Below are 18,485 nucleotides of genomic sequence, written 5' to 3' on the forward strand. Positions count from 1 at the left end.
GAAAAAAATCTCTTGATGACAGTAAACAAAAAAATCACAAGCCATGGCAAACTGAGACTATTTCTTCAAATTTTCAGTTCAGTTTTTAGAGCAGTTGTCATATGGTGAACATGTGCCGCAAAGTGTGTTGACCCCCTTGCGCCACCCTAGGTCCAGAACCAGTTTTAAGGCTTAAAGCGAAGTATGCACTTCAACAGAAAAGTAATCGCCTATTTCGATGCGTGGAAAATTTCTTGCAAGAAATGCTCAAGAAAAGCATTTTTCTTTGATCGCAGTACGCAGTTGAAAAGAAATGTCATTTCAAATGGAGCTCACTGTAGAAAATACCTTTACCATTTCTACTGCAGAAATTTTTACTTTTCTTGAGCGGAACAGCATACTTAGCTTAACGTGGAAAAGTAAAAATAATTATTCGCAAAATTACAGGTAATCAATGCGCTTGAAAAATATTGTTAGCCAGCAGTTATTTGCTACGTGCTACTGCAGTGTGCTATTGGAAATTTAATCAGCGAATTCTACTAAATTTTCAAAATAAATGTTTGCGAAAAAATTGATTACACCTCTAAGGCCGGTTTGCTACTGACAAGAAAAGGAATCGCCTATCTCGATTCGTGGAAAATTTCTCCCAAGAAATGGTCAAGAAAATCACTTTTTTCTGATCGCAGTACGCAGTTGAGAAGGAATGTCACTTCAAAGGGGGCTCTCTGTAGGAAATTTTTTGACCCTTTCAGTCAAGGAATTTCTTTACTTTTCTTGAGCGAAACAGCATACTTAGCTTTAAGCGTGACGAATTCATGAGAGTACATTTCAGTCTAATGCTGTTCGGTAAAATCAGCGAAATCCATTGCATGTGCCGCTGCAATAAAATTGTTTACGTCTTTCAGTTATCGCATCGTCCATCGTGATGACGCTGCCGTCGGTTAAAATTGCAAACTTTTTGACAGTCCTTCAGTTTTCGGAGCTGATTGTGTGAAACCAGGAAAACAAAAGTTCAGTTCCCGTCGAAAAAATCTCCCGAATTTGCGGAAAAACTCCTTTCGCGTAAAGAATCAACATCCAGGAATCAGAATGGCCGATTCCGAGCTGGCCCGCAAGAACTGGGAGCTGGAGAACAACATCGAAACGCTGCCGGCGAGCGACGAAATCTTCCGCTATGATGCCGAACAGCAGCAGCGAATTCTGGCGGCCCGACCCTGGGACAAAGATCCGCACTTCTTCAAGGACATTAAGATTTCCGCTTTGGCGCTGCTGAAGATGGTGATGCATGCCCGGTCCGGAGGGGCTCTGGAAGTGATGGGACTGCTGCTGGGGAAGGTGGAGGAAGATACGATGGTGGTGATGGATGCCTTTGCTCTTCCGGTTGAGGGTACGGAAACCCGGGTTAATGCCCAGTCGCAGGCTTACGAGTACATGACGGCCTATATCGAGGCGGCCAAGGAGGTGGGTCGGTGTGAGAATGCCATCGGGTGGTACCACAGCCATCCAGGATATGGGTGCTGGCTGTCGGGAATCGACGTTAACACGCAGATGCTGAACCAGAACTACCAGGAACCGTTTGTGGCCATCGTGGTGGACCCGGTCAGGACCGTTTCCGCCGGAAAGGTTTGCCTGGGGGCATTCCGAACGTATCCTAAGGGTGAGTATGGGGCACGCATATCTGGGGACCACATTATTATCAAGCTTGAAAGAACTTAAAGTTTTTCTTTAGAGAGGACAGCGAGGGTTTTGGTATATGATTTTCCTTTTTTTCGATCGTACTTCGAAATCAATTGGGATTGGGAACGAATTCTGCAACGCCTGATCATGCTGGAATTTGTAAGAAAATTCGTGGAAGAACACTTATAAAAATCCTGTAAATCCAAATAGCTCCAAAGATTCCTACGCGACTCCTACACTAGTTCTTTAATAAATCATTCAAAGATTACTCGAGCAAACGCAACAAGAATTCCTCTGTCAAAAAAAAAATGCTTGATAATATTGTTTCCCTAAACCCCTTGTTGCTTATTTGTGTCATTTATCAATAAATCGTCTGCACAAGACAGTTCCTTTGAAAATCTTCAAACATATTTCACAAGTTTTTGCCTATAGAACATACCATAACTAAAACCCTGTGAAGAAAAAAATTATGTTCTTCAAAGATTGATAATAATTCGGTTCCAGGTATTCTTGAGTACATGGAAAAGGTATTCTTGATGGTTGTAATTTTGAAATTCTTTCCTTTTTAGGTTACAAACCACCAAACGAGGAACCGTCCGAGTACCAAACGATCCCGTTGAACAAAATCGAAGACTTTGGCGTCCACTGCAAGCAGTACTATCAGCTGGAGGTTTCCTACTTCAAGTCGGCTTTGGACCGCAAATTGCTGGACTCTTTGTGGAACAAGTACTGGGTCAATACGTTGGGCAGCTCGGGTCTGTTGAGCAACGCTGACTACACGACCGGTCAGATCTTGGATCTGTCGGAGAAGCTGGAACTGAGCGAGGCTAGCTTGGGGCGTGGTCCGTTCGTAGTCAGCGGAACCGATCCGAACGAGAAACGCACGGAAGATAAGCTCTCGAAGGCTACTCGCGACTGCAGCCGGACTTCCATCGAACTGATCCACGGATTGATGGCCCAGATCGCCAAGGACAAGCTGTTCAACACGGTCAACGTGAAGACCACCAAGTGAGCGATCTACTTTACGATATAATTGCTACTCTATAAACATGTAAACGAAGTTCACATTTAATAAATTTGATTAGATTCTTTAGATTTTCTCAATAATAAGCTCACTGTGTGTCAAAAACCGTTATTGATGAAAAGATGACTATCAATTCGGCTCCCACCATTCGACAGGTATTCCGTGAACTAGAAAAAGCTTCATCGATAGAAACAATGCGAGCACAGACAAACATACGTAATACTTAAAACTATTGTCTTAGAAAACCATCGCCCGTTTTGGGCATCCCGGCCAAACAGTGATTTTCGAAAGCGATCGATATACGTTTTGAATCGTTGGCAATCGCCATCGCTGGACAAATATATTTTATATTTTAATACTTACATGCAAACCTGGTGGATTATCCTTATGTCAGGCCAAGGTCAAAACAAAACAATGTTCTGAATCCTGTTAGAATCGAACGTACGTCCGCTGGTGTACAAAACCAGCGCTCTGCCATCTGAGGTAAAGATGCTAATATCATACTCGGTAAGCAGGCCTTGACCAGGTTAAACGGTTTTTTCTTCGCTTGTCATTTTTTTTCCGTTTCAGGATCGAAGTTTTCGAGGCTTTGATTTTCGTTTTTGATGACTTTATTTGTGGATTTTCCCAGTGTGTCTATTTCAAGAGTTGCTGTGCGCGCGCTTAAGTTAACCCCCTTAAAATGGTAGTTTCTACCGCACAGGTTTTTTTGCGTGTAGGAAATGAGGGATTCCACGGAGGCATGCAAGTCGATTCTGATCGACCATTTCAAAAATATCTGAAACTTTGCACAGTTTTTCAGTTCCATCTAAATCGTCATTTTCCGATATCAAATCTTCAAGTTGAGTCACGACTAACTTTTCAAAAGGGTGTATGTGAAAATGGTTCAAAAATATTCAAAAAGCTGCACAGCAAAAACGGTTCGTTCGATTGTTAGACAACTAAAGAAACAAAGTTAGACAACTAAATAAAGATTCCAAAAAAAAATACACACAGTAAAAAATTTTTTTTTTTTTGCATTAAAAAACATCATTTTTGTCACAAAAACTCAAATATCTAAAAACCCTATCGGAATACCAACGTAATTTTTTGAGGGAAAACGGTCCATTATATTAGCTATCTACCATAAAAATTTGGTGATGGTAAGCCAATAAACAAAAAAGTTATGGCATTTCAAATATTTCACAAATTTGACACTTAGTGAAATTTTTTTTTTTTCATTGTTAATTTTTTTTTAAGACCGCAGTTTGTTGCTGAATTTTTTGTTAAGGGTACCACATAAGGTTAACAAGTTGTTTTCATGATATTTTATTTAATTATTCATAACTATTATAGCATCTATTAGAAAGTTAGACGCGATCCAGTGTTGTGATCTAAAGTCTTGATAGTGTCATATTTTTTATTGTACGTAACTGAAGAAAAATTCTCTCAATAGTGTTGAAACCTTTTGATAAAAGAAACCTATAAGAAATCTAATATTGAAGACAAAAGCTACAAAAAAAGTTTTCTATACAGGTATACGACTAGTTTACCTGCAAAAAGTTTACCTCGTAGAGAACAAGGCGGGTCTATACCCAGGTGATCTAGTATACGTAAAGCAGGTGGGTTTTCTCGGCGCTGGTTTTCTCCACAAAGTTAAAATCTGATTACACCTGGGTATAGACCCGCCTTGGTAGAGAATAGACTTTGTTAATCATATTTGGGAGAAAGCGAGTAACTTCAACAACATCAAAAACATGATAGGTACATACCATGAACATACTCACGAAAAAGCTAAAAATATACTACCACTATGGTTATAAAAGATTTAATTGTAAAATTTTTCTTCAGTCAAGCAAACGACACCAAACTAGTCAGTAAAAACTTAAAAGTGATTTTGTTTATTAAAATCTAACGAGCAACATGAGTAGTCGCTTTCTCAACTGTTGCAGGCCGTTTGCAGAAAAAAAGTGTTCGAAAGAGCTACGAAATCTCACCGAAAGCACCATAGATAAACTGAAAGCGGCTGGTTATGCTCCAATGTCTACATTGAATACAAATTTACGCATTTGTACATCCTGCCGTTTAAACGTTGACAAACGGGCAATCTGTACATCATCGGTGGATCAGGTTGCAGGAAGTTCGAAAACAACAACAACTGAGGAATTACTAGATGCACCGACAACAACTGAGGAGTTACCAGAAGTACCAAGTGCAGATAGTCTTGCCACGGTACCATCAGCGACATCTGTTTCAACAAATCAATCAGAAGATGAGTGCATCCAGAAGGTCAACATCGAACGCTTCAACGAAGGGATAGCTGGAATAAAAGTGACTCCGATTAAATGGACGAAGATGGGTTATGTCAATTATCCCGAGAAAAAATACCGTGAAATCAACGAAGCTGTACGAAGAAACTGTAGTGAATAAGATTATTATAGGATATTTATTTTAATAATACTCAGTGTTTAAAAAAAACTACTTCGGCATCACTGAAATGGAAAGCGCACAAACCTATTTCAAGCATGATTTTTCAAATAGGCGTAACTAACATTCGGAAGGATTCGAGAAAAATGCAATGCAATATATTGTTAAGCATTTTAAATCCTATTTAAAATGTTTTGCATTTTTTCTATTACTGTATCTACTATACGTTGAAAAAAAGAACACTGTTTCTAACCACTATTAAACAATTACGATTTGTTTTGAATTAGATTGAAAAACTGGGGAAATTATCGAATAAACCCTTTTGCTTTGTGCTGCTCACATACACCATGATGATTCGTCGATACCATACCTTGATTGATACATACACCTTGCTTGATGCGTCGGTTTGACAGTTCGTTTTTCACATGCGTCACGTCATATACACCAGTATTGTTTTGTAGTTGCACATACACCGGTTTGCAAATTCCCATAAAACTTAATAAAGTTAGTTCTTACGTTCAACTATACAACGAATATTGGTTTCCGAATGTTTCCAATTTCATCTTAACTAACAGGAGCACCTGACGGAGCCGTGAATAAGAAAAGTAGATGGAGAACAGTTCAACAGAAATTTGGTAAGAAATATTGTCTAGAACCGAATATAGATGGTGTTCCACATCAGTTTGCCAACGCGTCAGCTAGCTGCAGCTGTGGAAATCCGAATTTCTCGATTTCCAACATGTTTAGTGATTCCCAACCAGTATGACGTATCTGCTGATTAAAATTTTATGTATTGATTTTGCATATAGGTCGCTTTACTATGAGCATATGTACGGTGTATGTGCTAAAATGAAAAATGTTGACAGTTGAGTCGCTCTAGAAACGTAGGGTGTATGTAGCCAAATTAAAACACTGAGTAAAGTGCACATAGGGCAAAATTGAAATTTATTTCAAAAAAGCGAAAAATGGTTTTAGGAATACTTTTGTAGGCTCAATATGTAGATTACGCGTTTGTCAAGCCCATGCAAAGCAAATCTCGATTTGTTTATTTTTGCAGTTACGTCGGATTGAAGAATTATGCTTGATTTGAACGAATCAATGGTGATTTATGAATGAGAAGAACAAAAAGAATGTTCGGTTGGATGTTCGATCGAGAACGAGTGAAAAAGAGATAGTGTCGGTGTGCGTGTGAAACAGACAAAAAAAAAGGAAAGAAGTGAATGCGTTCCCGTTTCTTCGGCATTCTGTTGACGATTCTTACGTCGAACGGACGTAAATTTGTGTTTAGATTTTCTGCATTCGCGTGACTTTTGGGTTCCGGATGACGATTAATGTTTCGGCTTTATTATTATACTTAGTTTAATTACGAACATTATTAGAACTATAACAGCATTTACAGATTGTTCGAGTCTGCACAAGACTTGAAAATTTTGCCTTTTTTATTTAAATATCCTATAATAATCTTATTCACTACAGAAACCTCTTCAAATTAGGACCTGAGGATGTGGAAAATACAGACTACGATGAGGTAATTATGAATATGAAGGAAAGGTTCTCGAATCTAGCCACTACAAGGAAAGAAAAATTATTGATTTTGTCGATGCTGCCAAGCTCGTGGTTTATTCAAGACGCCATTGATGAGTTCAAAACCAATAGAAATACAGCAAAAGAGGCAAAACAATTCAACAATAACTGTCTTGCAACCAAAAATGCTAGGTCGAGTACTTCATTAACAGATGAGACAAAAGAAAAAATAATTCAATATTTTGAAGACGATGAAGTAAGTAGAGCTATGCCTGGCCAAAAAGATTATGTATCTGTAAAAAAAGATGGAAAGCGTCAAGCAATCCAAAAACGATTAATGATGACTACTTTGAAAGAAGCGTATACACGCTTCAAGGAAATTAACGAAAATATTAAGGTAGGTTTTTCCTCATTTTCGTCCAAGGCAATGCAAGCTTCTATCCAATTCAGGAACACAACACACGAAAATATTAACCTAATCTTACATAGTTTGAAAAGAATCAATTTATCAAAGGATATTAAAATGTTAACTGGTAGTCTTTTGTGTGAAAATACAACATCAAATTGCTATCTACGATCTTGTTCGGATTGTCCAGATTCTTCATCATTGGAAAATACTTTATTCGCTGAGTTTGAAGAAAATTATATTGATCAGTTATCATTTGAGCAATGGGTGACCACGGATAAGTGTGACCTAGAAACTATTGTAAAACCTGTAGATGAGTTTGTGTCATTTTTTTGCTTGAAATTAGAAGGTTTAATTCCTCACGACTTTATTAAAACAGAGCAATCCCGCTTTTTAAAAAATACGAAAAATACATTACAAGATGGTGAATTTTTAGTCATTTGTGATTTTTCTGAAAACTATAGCTTTGTATTGCAAGATGAAGTGCAGTCCCATCACTGGAACGTACAACAAGCTACAATTCATCCATTCGTTATTTATTTCAATGGAAGTACGCAAATTGAACATTTTAGTTTTATTGTTATTTCCGAAGATTTAAGGCACGACTCAGTATCTGTAAATTTGTTCATTGCCAAAATGATTAACTTTTTACGCGTTGATAAGGATAAAGAAATTAGAAAGATATATTTCATGTCTGATGGAGCAGCATCGCAGTACAAAAACCGTAAGAATTTTTCGAGCCTATGTCAATTTAAATCAAAGTACGGAATTGATGCAGAATAGCATTTCTTTGCTACGTCACATGGCAAAGGTCCTTGTGATGCTATTGGAGGAACCATGAAGCGCATGGCCACAAGAGCAAGTTTAGCCAAAGAACGTGAGCATCCAATTAAAACTACAAAAGAACTATTTGATTGGGCGAATCGCAGAAAAGAAGAAGATTTAACAAAATTATCATTTTGTTTTACTACTACTGAAGAGTACGAATTAACGGCATCAGAGCTCAGCGAGCAATATAATAACGCGAAAACGATCCAAGGAACCCAAAAATTTCACTGTTTCATTCCATTGTCAGAAAATAAAATTAAAGCAAAACTATACTCGAACTGTACTGATAATGATGCAAAAGTGTTCGATATTGTAAAAAAATTGAATAACAATAAATAAATAAATAAGTATTAATAAAATGTTTTCATGATCTCATAACGCATACCCAAATCCAAAACTTTTAAAGTTTATATATAACATTTAGAAACTCATCAATCATACTCTAAAAAAATATCCTGGTAAAAAAAATTTTATTTTCGTGTAATCTGTTAATTCATTTTAATTTATACATATATACATATACATATAATATTTATACATATACATAATATTTATACATATAATATACATAATACTAATGAATACATGAAAACGACTTGTTTAATTCACGCAAGGCCCTTAACAATAAAATCAGCAACAAACTGCGGTTCCCGTAATAATTTACACCGAAAAAACATTTTTTTTCTACTTAATATGAAAATTGTGACATGTTTGAAATGTCATAACTTTTTTGTTTATTGGCTTACCATCACCAAATTTTTATGGTAGATAGCTAATATAATGGACCGTTTTCCCTCAAAAAATTACGTTGGTATTCCGATAGGGTTTTGAGATATTTGAGTTTTTGTGTCAAAAATTATGTTTTTAATGCAAAAAAATTTTTTTTTTTTACTGTGTGTATTTTTTTTGGAATCTTTATTTAGTTGTCTAACTTTGTTTCTTTAGTTGTCTAACAATCGAACGAACCCTTTTTTGTTGTGCAGCTTTTTGAATATTTTTGAATCATTTTCACATACACCCTTTTGAAAAGTTAGTCGTGACTCAACTTGAAGATTTGATATCGGAAAATGACGATTTAGATGGAACTGGAAAACTGTGCAAAGTTTCAGCTCAATAGAAAAAAATGAATTAAAAAATTTACCAAATTTTGGTGCTGTTGCTTGGAATCACTCAAATTTGAAATGATCGTTTGAAGCATGGGGGACGGAAATTTCGTCAGCGATACGTCTGTTTATCTATATATTATTTTATACATACCTAAATTAATCTCTGATCACATTCTGATCTGAAACAACTTTAGAAGTTTCTGATGAGTTGGTACAAGAGTCTCTGGAAGACTAAACAATCGAAGCCTTCGAATTTTTCGAAGGAATGAATTTTTCTACGAATTTCATAAGAAATCAATTTAGGTATTTGGCTAAAGATTTAGATATTACTCCGAAGATATTTCAATTCAAGGGAATATTTCCCATGGAATTCCTCCAAAAAATTGGTTTCGGAAACTTGAAGAATTTAACCTGGATTTCCCAAGGATGACCATAGCATTTACCTCAGAAATTCCAACATGAATTGTTCCTAACATTCTTTCATATATTTTTCTAAGTCTTCCGAGGTTTTACCAGGTGATTCTTCCATCGATTTTCCTAAAACATCCTCAAAGTTTTCCATTTAGAACAACTTCGAAAATCCAATCACAAACTTCTACAGAGATGCTTTCAGGGATTTCTTAGGATTTCCTTCAACATTGTCCTCCAGGCCTTTGGCCTTTCACTTAGGAATTTATCTGAGGATAACTTCAGGAAATTATCCAGAGATTCCTCCTAAGATTTCTTTAGAAGTTCCCTAAGTTTTTTTTTTCAAATATTTCTCAAGGAAGTCTTCAAAGACTTTTCCATATATGCAATGTATTTTGACAGTTCGATTGCTGGCTTTCAGCAATTTCTTCATCACGCGATAATCGTTCCAACTTTCATAAGGCAAAATGTATGAATTTCGATAGTCCAGTTCGCTGCGTGTATGCCTTTGGTTGTCAACAAAGCCGCAGGAGTTTCACTGGATATAAGGCTATCCATGAGGACTTTTCGTGATAGGACTGACAGCTAAAAGTGTGAATGCAACCGGAATGAAAGAGTAAACAAATCATGCGAGTGTTATCGGAGCTTTACATTTTCCTTTGTAAACGAAAAGTCACTCCGATCGCGAAACGTCAAAAGCACATGGTAAACAAAAAAACCAGCTGATCGCAGCTGTCTCATGGATTGCCTTATTTCACCGGATTCATCTGAAAGCAATGGCGGCACAATTATGTCGTAGTTTTCAACAAAATTTATCATTTGCTGGACTACAGTCAACTTTCGTTCGTTGCACTAAGCCCGTGGCCCGATTAGTGAAAGACTTTCACTAATCGGGCTAATTTTTGAGCTGTCAAAACACCGATTACAATAGAAATTCAGGGCTACCAACATCGACAAATTGCGGTTTATGTCAGAAAGTGACGCTTGCCTTCGTTTTAGGTGGGCTATAGCCCACTTAACGGGAGCCCAATTAAAACGAAGTGCAATTAAACGTAGTGCAACGAACGTAATTCGACTGTATTCAGCAAACACTATCGATATTACTGATTATACAGTAAAATGTTGTTTGCTGAAGCCGTATCAGCAATTCATTTTGCTGGAAGGTGAAATGAAAATTTGGTGTTTACATACTTCCAGGAGCTTTTCCAGGCATGTCTCCAGCGAAATGTCAAGATATTTTTCAGGACATCAGGAAATTTGCTCTGATGTCGAATAGGGTCCTAAAGGCCTGTCCCAATTTTAGTGCCAAACGCTTAAGTTTAGGTCAAAAACACATGTTTACTCAATTTTTTAATGTTTTTCTTTTGTTCAAGCCCAAACAATATTTTTTTAGATTTTGTCACACTTCTTGGCTTAAACTCAAATTTTGGGTGTATTTTGCTTTCCGTGTCCCTTCCGAAATGTCAGATAGGAACAACCCCAGTGTTAAAACTATATGCCCTGTGGTGTTTTTGTCGATTAAGCGAACGTCAAACATGATCAAAAGTGTCAAGGTTCATTTATGGACCCAATTTTTAAATTAAAGTTTAAATATGATAGAGCCGTTTTTTGAGCGGGAAAAATTGCTAAAATAGTTGCAGTAACATGCTTTAAATAAAAACAAGATTTTATTAAACATTTTAGGACCCAATTCTCTTGTTACTCTAGGAGATCTTCCAAATAAACCAAAAGAATTTCTTTCAAGAAAGCGGTTTATTCTAGAGTTTTTGAATAAATTCATTCAGAGATTTTTTTTTTCAATAATCCTAGGAGTGTGTTTGGGAAAAATTTCAAGGCAATCCCTGAGAAAATTACTAAAAGTAGTAGCGTTTGTTGAAGAGCTAGTCCGCTTAGACCACGCAGATCCTAGCGAGGCTAGCCCGTCCACATCCGATTGCAAATCATAAAGAAATACAATAGGGGAAGGGGTGGTAAAATGAACACCTTAAGGAAATCATCTTGTTTCTGATAGAAAAACGAGGAATTTGTATAGTTCTATCCACAACATCAAAAACAGGGATATTATCTATAGCAGCAACACGAATTCAGACTAAAATAACTGAATTTTCACATATTTTTGTCGCTTGCAAAAAACGATGTATATGTTCATTTTATCTGCCCTATGTTGGTAAAATGAACAGCTGTTGGTGGTAAAAAGAACATCATGCAAAAACGTGAGCAAAACAAATATTTCTGAAAATTTTTATTGCCTTACCGAAAATATATCCATTAAGGATTGTAAACCATTCAAAAAGAATTCTAAAGGTATCAGATTTGACCTCATATCATAACGATATTCACCTCTCTGAAAAACTTCAAGTTAAAGTTACGTCAGTTCTAATTTTCAAACGTGGTTTTCTTAAATCTCAGTTTTCGTTCATATTTTATCATCAATTGACATACGTATCAACTCAAACACTCTGATTTATGCTATAAATCGTCCGTGCGTGATAAAAATTTATCAAAATTTGTTTTTTTCTCGATAAAAGGCAAGGTGTTCATTTTACCACCGCTTCCCCTACAGTAGATGTCTCCCTCAATAGGGCAGTTAACTGACTGATGCCTCAATCAGCAGCTGCAACTCTCTTTATTCATTCCAGGTATATATTTACAATTCAATCACACTTATCCAAATATCATACCTCTCGATAAATCTTCCACACTTTTACCTACGACGACGCATGCTTCTCAACCGACGATTCTTCTACCTGAGGTGCGACACTATACCTTTATTCCAACAGCGTTGAGGTGTTCAAGGATTTCCTGGAGAAAATTCTCTGAAAAAAATCCTATTCTTTGATAAATTTTTGGAATCATTACTGGGAAAGTTGGTAAAGGAATCTCCAGAAAAATTTATTTTCTGTAGCAGTTCCTAAAACTATTGCTGATGAATCTTCTGGAGAAATTGCTACGATATGTGCTGAAGCTTTTCATCAAAAATCTGTGTAGAAAAATCAGTTAAATAGTCGCGTAAGACTCTAAAGATTTCTTTGGAGCCTGCTGAAAATAATTTCAGATTTCACTAGCAGAAGAAAGAAAAGGAGACTTTAGAGATCATTTTGATTAATATAGACTTTGAAGACCTTTCATTGATAATAGAGACATTATAAAAGCGACCAAGTCTCTGAAAGGACACCTGCTACCAGCATTGCAGTAGAAATTACTGTATGTAGTTTCATTTGGATACTCCAGGAAATCCTGGAGCAAAATTCGGAGAAATACCTGTAGGCATCCTGTGAAAAACTACTGGACCAATTCCTAAGAGAATCAGTGGAGAAAATTTTAGAGAAATTTCAGTAGTGATCCAAAAATATGTGGGGAAATAACTGAATCACTTTTCCTCGGGGAACCTGAGAAGAAAATTCTGAAGGACCTGTGGAATACTCGCATGAGAATTTCTTGAAGTTTTTTTTTGGAGCCTCGATGAAACATTTTTAAATTGACGCAGAGGACGCTAGGGTACCATATCTTCAGAATGGTGGGGGGAACTGTTTTGATGGTCATCGTTTTTAGATACACACAGAGTTTCATATTTGCTTAGCATTCCAAAATCTTAACGTTTTATTCTAAATAACCTTCTTACTGTAATTGCTGTACCCGATTCCCACGCATGTCATCATCACTTTGTTAGAACCTGCCATTTCATCGTCATCCAGCTCATCTTCATCGCCTTCCTCGCCAGTGGCATTCTCCAGCTTGAATGTGATTCCGAAAAACTCCCTCAAATGCTGCAAGAAGTATATCGAATACTGAGACAGGGGCCCAATCAAAAACTTGGACACATCCTTCTGTCCCAGGGCCATGTAAAGCGCCACCATCCACTGGAACGCCGAGTCCACGCAACCTCCTCGGTAGATTTCATCCAACAACTTCATTGCGGCTTCTTTCCCCACATCTTCCGGAATGGAAGGCTTTCCCCCGTCTTCCAGGGTCTTGGAAATGGCCTCCGCCGAGAACTTGCTTCCATCGGTCGTTTCTGCCACCAAGTTGACTCCATACCCCGGACTGTTCCCCGATCTCTTGCCCTTGTGCTGGTCCGTATTTATGTAGACATCCGGCAGGAAGTTCAACATGACACCCTTGGCCGATTCGACCGCTCGATTGGCCATGGCCGGAGAAACCTTGCAGCAGTAAGCCGTTCCCCGAATCCGCTTGACCATGGTCTGTTTGGTGCATTGGATGGCCTTCAAGGTTTTCCTCACCGGGCACTTGAAGTGCACTTCTCCGCCTCCTCCGGGCATAATTCCCCGCTTCCGGATAGTCAACTCCAGTCCTTCATCCACCAGCAGGAACCGTTTCAATGCCGCAAAGGCCGAAGCTTTGATGTGATCCACCGAAGGGCTCTCGGCGCTATTCGTCACTCCGGCCAGTGTGACATCCAGGGGAAGCTTGCAGAATGGTCCCAAAGCCACCAGAACATCCAGGAAGTAACCGATTCCCCTCTCAGTACAACAATCATGCTGAAAAGTACCTCCCTGCAACAATCCCGGTTGATAGCTGAACGAGCAACCGCTTCGATCCACCTTGACCCGCGTTCCGTTCGTCACTTTGTCCAGCAGCTTCAGCAGGTCGGTTTCGTACTCCCTCAGGCCGGGGCTCTCGTCGTCCTGCAGTCGAATGTCGCGGATTTCCACCGGTTTCCCACTCAGGGTCGACAGAATAAGGCGCTGCTTGAGGAAATTGCTACCGCGATAGATGAGGTAGCTGTGCTCCTTGCCGACGCAGGTCATGATGGCTGCCGGAATGGAAGATCGACTTTTATTTGTTTGAATAATTATAAGATTTTGAGGATAATTTACCTGTAGACAACGATAAAAAGCGTATTTTTTACGAAACTGCGATCAACATGTGCGACAAACGATAACCGCTTCGTGTTTTGGAGTTTGACAGCTACAGTTGTTTACTTGGACCCCTGCGACTAAACTTACAAGGCCATCTGTGTAGTTACAGCGGCACACTTGTCGGTCGATATAGCAAAGTACACGGAGAAATATTTTTACCTAATTTTTGAGTTTACTTTACCCAAAATTAAGTATATCGATTATAGTTTCAACCCAAAATCTCTCGGTTTTCTCTTTCTCCCACACGAATGTGGTCAAAAATAGAGAGAGCTGCATCTACCCAATGGGGGTACTTTGGCCCAATAAGCCAAATTTGGGTAAATGCAACTTTTCTTATGTTTGGGTCGAAAGAACTCAATTTTGCGTTAAATCAACCCAAAATTGAGTATATTTTTCTAATGGAATTAAAGCCAAACTACCTAGTGGGGACCTTGGAAATTTAGCCAAAATTGAGTTATTGGGCTCAACTACGGAATTGCGATGAAACAACCCAAAATTGAGTTGAATTCTGTCTCTGTGTACCTTTCTCAGGTACCGGATTCCGTAAAATGAGAAAAAAAAAACCTGACTTAATCCACCGATGGTGAGACTGAACCCTTCTTACATTTCCATACAGGTATGAGATAATTATTATTCATCATTCATTTGGAACCTTGTACCAGTACAGTGGGGATTCGCTCGTTGGGGTCCGCTACATGGAATGACTCGATGGTTGGATGTTCGCAGATTGGAAAATATTCCAACTAAAAGCACTCAAATGTCAACAGAAAATGTCAAACTGACTTTGACGTCTGAGTATCGTCGCTTTGAAGTCTCCATATATAGAACAAATGCGTATGTATATGTGCGTTTTGGGGCGATTTGCTGTCCAGATGCGTTCGTGTGGAGCATTTTCACCAGCTGTCAGTCTTTCCTACTAACGGGTCGGATTCGCTAGATGGAAGGCAGTCGTGTTCCAACCAGCGAATCCCCAGTGTATAACTAAACTTTAGGATGTTGTGACTATGTTCTATCTGCCCTAATAGTTTAATGGTTTGCGAAAAAGTCCAGGAAACTGCACGTCAAAAGGCGGATATCGAACTTTATTAGTTTTCATACGCTTATTATCATAGTTTAGAGCAACCGTAACGGTGCGCGACTAAACTAAATTACATAGCGCAGTATCATTACGCTGATCCGTACCGGGCGCTGCTAACCAGGGTAGCAAAATGACAGCGCTGCTTTCGGAAAGCATCGGGTGAGCAAATTTAGCAGCGCGATAGTTGCGCTGCTATTCGATTTGAATTCAAGCATACGGTGTGGGATATGAAATTCTGGTTGGAGTTTTGGAAATCTGATGCATGATGCGCGTGAAGTAGAAATTTCAAAATTTTGGGAATTCGGGTAAACCTTCAAGATTTTGATAAGAATACAGGTCGGACTCGATTATCCGGAGACTCGATTATCCGGGATTCGATTATCCGGAATTTTAGACTCGATTATCCGGAATTTGTTTTTCGATGTTCTTGTTTTTCAATTTTTATGCATGAATCTGAAATAATTTGGTATTGTAATATACAATATGAATGGTTTTGCAGTTTTGAACGTATTTAAGAAAAAGGGGGTTTGAAAAAGTGGATTTTTGTGTATGCTGGTCAAAGTTTTGTTTTTCTTGTAAAGACCCCTACTGTTCCTAGAAATAATTTCTGGCTACGCCACCGCATCATATAAATAAAACAACAACACAAAGATAATATTTAAGTTCTTTTATCGAAGATTTCAATTTTTTTCTTAGTGATTCGATTATCCGGAGTGAAAAAAAATCGATACTCCGGATAATCGAGTCCGACCTGTACTAGGAATCTGATGCAATTATTGGAAATCCGATAGAAGTTTATGAAATATTCGAAAATCCTCGTAAGAATTTATCGATTTCGTAGAATTATGGGATTTTGGGATTCCGACTGGAATCGTTAGAATTCCGACTGGAATCCACGGGATTCCGACTGAAATCCTCGGGATTCCGCCTAGAATCCTTGGGATTCCGACTGGAATCCTTGGGATTCCGACTGGAATCCTTGGGATTCCGACTGGAATCCTTGGGATTCCGACTGAAATCCTTGGGATTCCGACTGGAATCCTTGAGATTCCGACTGGAATTATAAGAATTTTGGAACTGGAATACCAGTCAGAATCCCGAGGACTCTAGTCTGAATCCCGAGGATTCCAGTCTTATCAAAATCTCTTTCCCATTCTGATCAGAATCCCGAGGACTCCAGTCTGAATCCCGAGGATTCCAACCGAAATCACGAGGATTCCAGTCGGAATTCGGAGGATTCCAGTCGGAATTCGGAGGATTCCAGTCAGAATCCCGAGGATTCCAGTCGGAATCCCGAGGATTCCAGTCGGAATCCCGAGGATTCCAGTCGGAATCCCGAGGATTCCAGTCCAGCATCCAATCGAATTCATAAACAATCTCAAAAATTTCCGATAAAATTCTTATAATTCCGCACCAGAATATAATAGATATCCCAGCAGAGTTACAAAAATTCCCAACCTGAATTGATCACCATTATTTTCACAACTCATATGTTAACCCAAAAAGCAACGACCGGTACGGAAACGAGTTACTAAATATGGTAGCCACCGGTGTGAGAATGAGTGACTAAACTAAAATGACAACTCTGGGGGTGATCATTTTAATCACCCAAATAGTCGCCCCCGTTAAAGATGCTCTTAAGAGGGTCTATAAACCCATGTTGCCATCCTGTAAAATAATATAGAAAAATGAAAAATTGATGTCCTAAAATGATTTTGCCAGCGATTTTTTTTAAGATATATGTGCAAGTTTAAATTAAAAAAGGGGAATTTTAGAGATTTTTGAAAATAATGATTTTTATCTCTGTAATTTATAATTCGATTGCAATATGGTTGTGAATGATATCCGAGCTTTCAATCGACGAAAAAAGAGCTGAAATTGGATTAAAAATAGCTGAGAAATTGATCAAAATGTAAAAAAAATGAATATTTCAGAGAAATTTTTTTTCCAGTACTTTAGAAAATTCTTCCAATGATATCTCTGAAACTAGTAATCCGATTTCAATGAAAATTTGAAGGCTTATGATTGAATGTCAGAGCTTTCATTAGCCGATAAAAGAACTTAAATCGGTTCAAAAATGGCTGAGATATCGATCAAAATGCAGACAGTTGAAAATATTAGAATATGCTTTTTCTAGTACTTCACGATACTGTTTGAATCATAACTCTGTAACGAAATGTCCGATCGCAATGAAATTCAATAGCGTTCTATGGGAATGTTGTAGCTTTCTTTAAGAGCTAAAAGTGTTTAAATCGGTTGACAAACGGCTGAGATAATTGAGTGACATTTTTTGTAACACACACACACACATACACACACACATGGGCAGCAGGGACAGGAGTCCAGGGGCTTGACGAACCCCCCCTCTGCGAGTCGGGTGGGAGCTTAGGAAGCATTTCTTAAGCGAAAAAACTCCATGCATCCGTATGGATTACCACCTTTTGGCACTTCTCTCGAGAAGTGACCGAGCTCCTCCCAGTTAGCTCAAGCAGAGGATGCCTAGGATGTGGTGGGGGTTCAACAGTGGGCTCTGTTGGATCTCTGCAAAAAGCCACATATCCGCAAGCAACTCCGTACAAGCGGCCTGGCACCGCTTTCAAAGTGCCTTAGCCCAACCATTGGAGTGCCAACCGGCACATCAGGATCGATGCCAGTAACATCCTGATTATGGTATACTGGTGAAGGCGTTCAACAACGGACAAGCTACGGATCACGGATTGGATGGCGTTATTGGGCTGACAGTCGGGCCATTCTGCTCCCTGATTAAGGAAGGGTGACACCGACCTGAAACGGCGAGTGGGCTCATGGTTCGATTGCCTCCGTCCCGTTAAAACCTTGGCAGGCCTCCGGATACGTTCGAAATCTGTCCATCAGTTCTGATGAGTACGTAGGTTCGGATGGAACATTCCCGATCTACGCCGATCTGGCACTGTACCCGGCCCCCATAAGGGTCCGTGTCAACCCTCGCATGGCCTCAATGCTTGCAGGTATAGTTGCTTGCAGGTACAGATAACCATGGGATCGTGAAGGCGACTACGTACGGCGGATGGAGATAGCGGCTCGGAGGGGAGACCCTGAAGAATGGAAGTAAGCGTAATTGAAGTTGAGGAAGAAGTGACAAATCCGTTTGTCAAGAGTGGATTGGTGCGGACACCGCCGCCGCAAACCC

General features: G+C 38.8%; 2 protein-coding genes across 2 annotated transcripts; one reads left to right on the top strand and one right to left on the bottom strand.

The window, feature by feature from the left end:
• The first annotated feature begins 943 nt into the window (after positions 1 to 943).
• On the top strand, positions 944 to 2,766 carry LOC5565132 (COP9 signalosome complex subunit 5). The gene is made up of 2 exons (XM_001649429.2): positions 944 to 1,636; positions 2,226 to 2,766. Exons 1-2 carry the CDS (start codon positions 1,069 to 1,071, stop codon positions 2,666 to 2,668), a joined length of 1,011 nt encoding a protein of 336 aa, XP_001649479.2. The 5' UTR covers positions 944 to 1,068; the 3' UTR covers positions 2,669 to 2,766.
• A 10,168-nt stretch (positions 2,767 to 12,934) lies between these two features.
• LOC5568330 (probable RNA 3'-terminal phosphate cyclase-like protein) lies at positions 12,935 to 14,304 on the bottom strand. Its single transcript, XM_001657936.2, has 2 exons — positions 14,197 to 14,304; positions 12,935 to 14,132 (listed from the first exon to the last, which is right to left on the bottom strand). Exon 2 carries the CDS (start codon positions 14,125 to 14,127, stop codon positions 12,964 to 12,966), a length of 1,164 nt encoding a protein of 387 aa, XP_001657986.2. The 5' UTR covers positions 14,128 to 14,132; positions 14,197 to 14,304; the 3' UTR covers positions 12,935 to 12,963.
• Positions 14,305 to 18,485: the final 4,181 nt, after the last annotated feature.

Source organism: Aedes aegypti, chromosome 1 (assembly GCF_002204515.2).
Source record: "Aedes aegypti strain LVP_AGWG chromosome 1, AaegL5.0 Primary Assembly, whole genome shotgun sequence".
Classification (NCBI taxonomy): domain Eukaryota; kingdom Metazoa; phylum Arthropoda; class Insecta; order Diptera; family Culicidae; genus Aedes; species Aedes aegypti.

Bases quoted from the DNA above. Each gene is read 5' to 3' on its own strand.
- LOC5565132 (XM_001649429.2), top strand. From the start codon at position 1,069: ATGGCCGATTCCGAGCTGGCCCGCAAGAACTGGGAGCTGGAGAACAAC. The intron at 1,637-2,225 runs GTGAGTATGGGG...TTTCCTTTTTAG, and splicing joins ATTCCGAACGTATCCTAAGG to GTTACAAACCACCAAACGAG.
- LOC5568330 (XM_001657936.2), bottom strand. From the start codon at position 14,127: ATGACCTGCGTCGGCAAGGAGCACAGCTACCTCATCTATCGCGGTAGC.